The sequence below is a fragment of the Anopheles funestus genome, chromosome 2RL, assembly GCF_943734845.2.
Source record: "Anopheles funestus chromosome 2RL, idAnoFuneDA-416_04, whole genome shotgun sequence".
NCBI lineage: Eukaryota > Metazoa > Arthropoda > Insecta > Diptera > Culicidae > Anopheles > Anopheles funestus.
The window spans coordinates 91,290,472-91,297,235 of record NC_064598.1 but is presented as its reverse complement, the minus strand read 5'-3'; the positions used below and the strand labels follow the sequence as shown (position 1 = coordinate 91,297,235).

The following is a 6,764-nucleotide window of genomic DNA, read 5'->3' as shown; positions in this document are numbered from 1 at the left end:
CACTTATTAATCATGATTTCTATCTGTTTTGCTGATCTGTGTTTTTTTTGCTCTCTTTTTCTTCTCATCTTTTCTACTACTTTGTTCATTTCGCTAGAACGAATTGCGGGTAAAACTGGGGAAAGAATAGCTTGTTTACTTTTGTTTTGTTTCTATATTACAGCTCATGGGTGCATGCTTGTGTGAGTGTGTTTTGTAACGATTTTTCACACCCACACTCACACTACACATTCTCCCAATGCAGCGCACGAGTGTGTTTGTGTGTATGTGATTAGGTTTTAATATGCTTTCAACTTTACATAGCTGTCTCTAGCTCTTTCGTCTTTTGTTTTTTTTTCTTTAATTTTCATTTCATTTATATCAGTGCAAGGCAATTGGTATATAGCAAATATATTTTTTGTTTTGTTCTTTCTTTCTTTTTCCTTTTTCCTTTTTACTCTTCAACGGTTCAAGGGTTTTTAGCTCCCATCTCGTTTCCACTCCATTTTACTCCACTTATGCGATAAGGTATAATATCCATAGGTTGGACTTTTCTGCTTTTTTTTTCTTTGCTTTGTTTAGATTGGTTTAGCTTTTTACAAGTAGAGACTTTGTTTTGTTCTTCTTGCTCTTCTCATTCTCGTTGAGTACCACGTTGCAGGAGTTTCGCGTTTCTTTTGTTCATTTGTTTTCTTCCTACTTCTTCTGTGTCTACCTTTTGTGTGTTTCTTTACTATCTTCTTTTCTTCTCTTCTTCGACAACAAAACGTGTCGAGCGTTGAAGGTGCTGCAAAGTTCTCTACGTTTTGCATTTAAAGTACTCTGATAATTTAGTATTTATAATCACAATTCGCCAACTGTAGCTCTATCTGTACTCGCCTATTCCAGAGACTCGATCGGTGCGTGGGAAGAATACGGCCACTTACTACTACTCGATCACGTCTTTCGTGCTTGCCTTGCTTCCTTCTCGCGCCTTTCGCCATCCATCGTTACATCGGTGTAATGTGGTGGTTGTTTGCATGATTTTAAGTGTTAAGTGTGGCTGTGTTTCATGAGCAGGTGGTAATGTGTTGTGTTTCTTCTCCACTGCTCAGTGCGTAAATAGAATGATGGTAAAATGGTGTTCGCTGGAACCGACCGATCGTTACTGCCGGTTTCAACTTATTGTTTCGAACGCTATTTTGCAACGGAATTGTGGGAAGAGAAGAAAGTGATTCTTCGGACACGTTCGTTCAGTTTAGAATGTTTCTAGTGGAAGAAAGACACCGTCAAGAAAGATCGGTTTCGCTTGATCGTGTCGTGTGTTAGTGGTAGTTTGGTGATGTATTTGTTTTCGTTATTGTTTTCTTACACGATCCATTTGCTTTTTACGATCACTGATTGTTTAAATAATTCCATAACATTTTTCATTAGTTTCTTTTTGTAACAGTTTTGCAAACATGTTTCTTTGTGTGTAATAGTGTAAGTGTATGCGTTTGTGTGTCGATGGTTGTGCGAGCTAGGGAGTAAGTAAATTTGTTCATTTTTATGTTCTTTTTGTTGTGTCGAAACCATAGCTTCTCAGGTATTCTGTGCCCGATTTTCTACTCCTTACTTTCCCTTCTTTCCTACTCTCTATTTCGCGCGCTCTCTCTCTCTGTGTTGTCTGTGCAGTTTTCATGTTTTTAGTTTCACTTTCACACTGTTCTCTGTACTTATCGTTTCTGTTATCAGTTTTGTTTTACATTTTCGCTTTGTTTTTATTTTTTTTTAATTTTCATAACCTTTCATCTTGTTTACTCGTTCTACACCACCGTATTTCATTCGAACCACCCCCTTCGCTTCCCTTCATCTAAGATGGCCTCCCGAAAAAGCACCTACAACTAATCAATCAACGATCGAGAAGGGGGAAAAAACCTAGACCCAAGAAGTCAAGCTCTGCATGATGTTTAGTCAATGGAATATGTTATTGTGTTTGTTTTGTTTTTTTTTTGCTTGTTTGTTTGTTTGTTCCTCGGTTCGACGATCCTCGGTCTCGTCAAATCGTTTGGTTGAACTTTTCCAATATTATACACACACAAAACAAAAAAAAAACCACCACTACACTTGCACAACTGTGGTGTGTGTGTATGGTGCTGCTGCTTTTGGTTTTCGCATTTCGTACTTTATATGTATATAAATTCGACTTAAGCAATGGGTTTTTTGTTTGTTTTTTTTTTCAAATATGGTATTTCAATGCATCGATTCAATTTGCTGCTTAACGTACGCAAGTTAATAATATGTTGTTACGATTGTTCTTTTTAGGTTTTTTTTGTGGTAGGTATCTTTTTTTTTGTTGCTTGTTTGCTTCCTCCTCTTCTTAACTTTACAAAATGAGAATTTATCGTTTCGTGCTTGGCAAGCGTGATTTGTGTGTGTGTGTGTGTATCTGTATTAATGCTTCCGTAAAACAGTGTGCAGGGATATAACGAGAGGAAGAATTATAATCAAACTAAAGAAATAATTAAATTGAAAAAATTGCATTAACAAATTGTTTGACAAGTCCTTCTTATCTCCCTGCATAAAGTCTTCAGACCAGCTTGCCAGGCACGCATCCAAAAAGTGTGTTTGTATGTGTGTGTGTTTTTTTTACTTTTTATGTTTCGATAAACCTTTACAATTTACCTAAAGTTAAATTTAAAGCTTTTCTCATACACACTACTGCAAGGTGCACCGTCGTCGCAACAACAAAAACACTGCAAATGGATGCAAACTGTTGCTCATCTGGTGTCTACCACGAGGGTTAATTACTGACCCAAAAGTACATTTTAAAAGAAATTACAAATAAATGAAACCATTTTATGAAACAAAAGAAGTCATAGTGAAAGCCTTTCATTTTTTGCTGGTACAATTTGCATTGCCCCTGATACAGATCTCACGATCCGTACGTCCTCACGTTGCAAAGGTACGTTCAGTTCTGGTCACATTTTTGGCACAATCAAACGTCATACTATTGCGTGTTTTGGGAAAAATAGAAATCAAACAAATTTCACCTTCACCCACACTACACGCACGATCGACAGTCCCATTTGCGTCCATTTAGCGTGTCGTTACGACGGCGCCATATTTCTTTTATGCTTGCAGCTGTATTCCTCGTCCACCATTATGCGAAATAATGTGTCTAGTTTTTGCTTAAGCAACCAATTCACCGTATCTTTTTTTTTGTATCGGTTTTTGGGTGTTTGAGTAAGTGAAGTGGGGCGTGAGACAGTGTTTTTTTTTGGGGGAAGGATGGTTTACTTTTAATTAGCCTATATTACATTTTACGCGATCTTGCTATCGTTTGCTTTAGAATCCCTAAAATCTAAACCTCTTTTTATACATAGCTGTTTCTTCTCTTTTTTACGCTTTCTCTCTTCCTTGGCCTGAGCACATTTTTATCGCTGTATGTGTGTGTGTGTGTGTGTGTAGAAGGGGGAGGATGGTAACTTTTGTGTGCTAGCAGAAGCTACTTTGTCCACCATACCAATGCAAGCCATAGCTGCCGGCCAGCTCACGAAGGCATATTGAGGGCGGCAGCGGCAGCAGAATGCGAGCATATTTAAGAGGGACCGAGGGCGGTTGCTGCTAGAGGGTGGAAGAATGGAAGTTTAGGGGAATGGGGAAGAAGAAGAAGGTGTTGGAGCAGGCAAGAGGCGGTAAAATAAAAGGTGACGATTTCAAATTCGTCTATAAAGACTTCACCAACTGGTACTGAACACGGGGCACTAACAGCGGTCTGCTACGTGTACGAGAACTAACTGTTTTTTTTTTGTTTTCAGAACGAATAGACAAGCACTAGAAACAAGAACCACGTATTTGGTGAGGACAGAACAGAGAAGCCATCTAGAAAAACTCGGACAGGATAAGATCTAAAAGTATAAACAAACAAACAAGAAGGGAAAAGTAATATGAAAGTAATTCGTAACAAGTCGTAACAGTTGATAGAATGAATAGAAAACGAGAATGAAAGATAGAAAAACTTCAAACATACAAAACACATTACATAAATGAATGGTAGAGCTATCTTTAACACAAACAAAGACATAAGGTACGTGTAAAAAAGTTGCAAACAAACAAAAACAATACTGCAAGCATCGATACTGAAATGAAATCGAAACAAAACAAACAAACGATCTAACGAAATTTGGTAGCAAAGTGAGAATCACTATACATTTGTGCACGTTAAGTGGGAACTTTTTGGAACAATTCGAACACAAGTAGGAAACGAAAATAGACAACATTACAATTATCCTTTTCCGGATAGCTGGAGGATAACGAGCTGCGATTAGCAATAAGGGAAGATTATCAAACGCTCAGTGGAACAGTGGGTTTCAGTGTTTCATTGCTGTTTTTTCCGGATCGATCGGTTCGATCTTGTGCCATATCAAAACCTGCCAAGAAGAGCATTCACGTAAACCGTATAGGAATCGGATCAGGATGATTCGCACGACGCGTATTTATGAAAGCGGATGCGATTTTGCGCGGGAACGGCGATCGTTTCTTACTGGTCCTTACTAAAGGGCGGTTGTGCAGTGTGAGTGTCTTGTTGTGTGAGTATGTGTATTTGGCTTTGTGCGTGAGAGAGTATTTGTTTGTTTGTTTTGGATTAAGAATTAGAGTGTTTTTTCCTTCTTCTTGAGCTCGAATCAAAACGACGTGAAAAACGGAAGTCTTAGTTCAGAATATGTTCGGAAGTCGTCTGTCTGTAGGAAGATCAAAGGGAGGATAGCAATCGACTGAGGAGATCGTTTTCTGCATCCGTAACTCGTGTATCGTGTGTCTGTCTGTATGTGTGTTTGAGTAGTGAATTTTGTACGCCCGACCAACAAGCCTCTTCCCTCCACAAAGTGGTGAGGGAGTCGCTTCAGTAGAACTCATCGTACTCGAAACCGTCGTCCTCGTCGCTGTCCGGCACGAGCTTTACCTCGTCGAGTGCGCCCGCATCGCGAACGTCCGGCTCGTCGTCCGGTTCGTCCACCGTGCGGCCGCGGGCCAGTACACGGGTCCCAGCCTCGTCCGCATCGCCATCATCCTGATCCCATCCCTATATCCACGATTCCTACATGGCGTTCAGTACCCTTCTATTGTTACCGCCGCCACGGTGCGGACTGTAGTCGTCCCGGTCGCGGTCCCGATCGGGCATGCCGCGGCGCACGGTTTGGGAGGTGGGTGCGGCCACCAGCTGCCGCGGCCCACCCTGCACCGCGTACCCCCGGTTCAGCTCCCGCTCTCGCTCCCTCTCGCGTATTAGCTCGCCGTGGTCAAGGATGTCGCTGCTGAGTGTGTGCGCTCTAGCGTGCGGTGCACTACTACTACTACTGCTGCTCGCCCCCAGCCCCAGTCCCATGCCGCCCGCCAGCTGACCGCGCTCCCGCACCCCCGCCGATACCGGATCTCTGAGGTCACGCATGTCCCGACTGTCGCCCCGTACCATGCCGCCGCCACCGCCACGATCGCTGCCACCGCCGCCACCACCGTAGTCGGCGGGTCCGTAGTTGCGCTCGTTTAGTAGATCGTCATCGTTGATGTCGTAGTGCAGCATGTCGCGCTCCCGTGCATGCAGACGCTCGCGGTCCCGCTCGCGGTCACGCTCGATACGGTCCAGCCGGTCCCGGTCGCGGTTGTCACCGTGCCGGGTCGAGGCCGGTCTTCTACTACCACTACTACTATTACTATTGTGATGATATGATGCACCTAGAACGGGGACACAGAGACACACGGTGAGTTTGGGAAGCCGAGATTCGGTGTGAAAAGCGGGTTGGACGAGCAACCCCAGTCTCACAGAGGGGTGGCAATAGCGTAAAGATATTGGTTAAGTATTTACTCTTCAGCTCCAGGGAGAGGAGAAACAAAATTGTAAAACGTGTAATCAAACATAGCAGTAAAACTCCAAGCATGGCTAATTAAAGGCTTTGCCGTTAGAAATTTAAGAATTAATATATAACAAATACAACCAGGAATTTGATTTCTTAAGCAAGATTTTTAATTAAAACAAAAAAACTTTTAAGCGAGATAAAGTTAAAGTGATTATAAATCGAGACGTTTATTACAGAGGATTTGTTTTTAGCTGGGTGCACTCGTTTTATGAGCGTTCATGTTAAGGTGTAACAGTCGTTGGGGTCGAATTTCTTACAACGGAAAGTAAAGTTCATGCTTAACCCTTAATTTATAGTTAAAAAAATTAAAAAAACGACACCCCGTCACTAAACGCTTAACAATTGTCGCGTTTGCGAACGCGATTCAAATTTTTTTTTGCGAAACTGCGAAAAATTGCGAAAAGTCGCTATACTTGTATTTTCCGCGAAAAATCGCTATTTGATGCGAATTTGTTGAAATTTGTTTCTCTTCTCTCAAATAATGGTTTAAATAAAAAAAAGAATAAAAAATAATGAAAAAATTGAAAAAAATTCTAAAAATTTGAAAATTGTATAAGGCTATAGCCTTAGTTTTTTTTTATGAAAAATTTAGCAAAATTTTAAAAATTGATGTATTTTAATGCGAATTTGTTGAAATAAGTTTCTTTTCAGTCAATTAATACTTTAAATAAAAAAATAAAGCCTTAGCGTTTTTTTTGGAAATTTTGATTTAAAACGTAAACAAACCTTGCATGGAAACAAACCTTGAAGTCGCGCCAGAAATGCAAAATTATTTTTTTAAATTAAGGTACTATTTTCGCGTTGCTAAGCATGTAGTGACGGGGTCACAAAATTTTTAATTAAAAACATTAAAATGTCATGGAGACGCCTGGTACTTCTAATGGGGACGCCTTGTACTTCTCATGGAGA

The 6,764-nt window shown here is 40.8% G+C and overlaps 1 protein-coding gene across 16 annotated transcripts in view; it reads right to left on the bottom strand.

Moving 5' to 3' along the window:
* Positions 1–4,593: 4,593 nt before the first annotated feature.
* The window catches only part of LOC125765692 (voltage-dependent L-type calcium channel subunit beta-2), a 110,721-nt gene continuing 108,550 nt past the window's right edge, over positions 4,594–6,764 (bottom strand). For 13 of the 16 annotated variants that reach the window (XM_049431114.1, XM_049431103.1, XM_049431113.1 and 10 more), the window contains one exon: positions 4,594–5,673. In XM_049431114.1, the coding sequence (XP_049287071.1) occupies positions 5,039–5,673 (635 nt within the window). In that variant the 3' untranslated portion in view covers positions 4,594–5,038. Of the gene's footprint in view, positions 5,674–6,629 lie in introns of those variants that run through there. The other 3 variants (XM_049431116.1, XM_049431117.1, XR_007418606.1) reach the window with 2 other exon arrangements.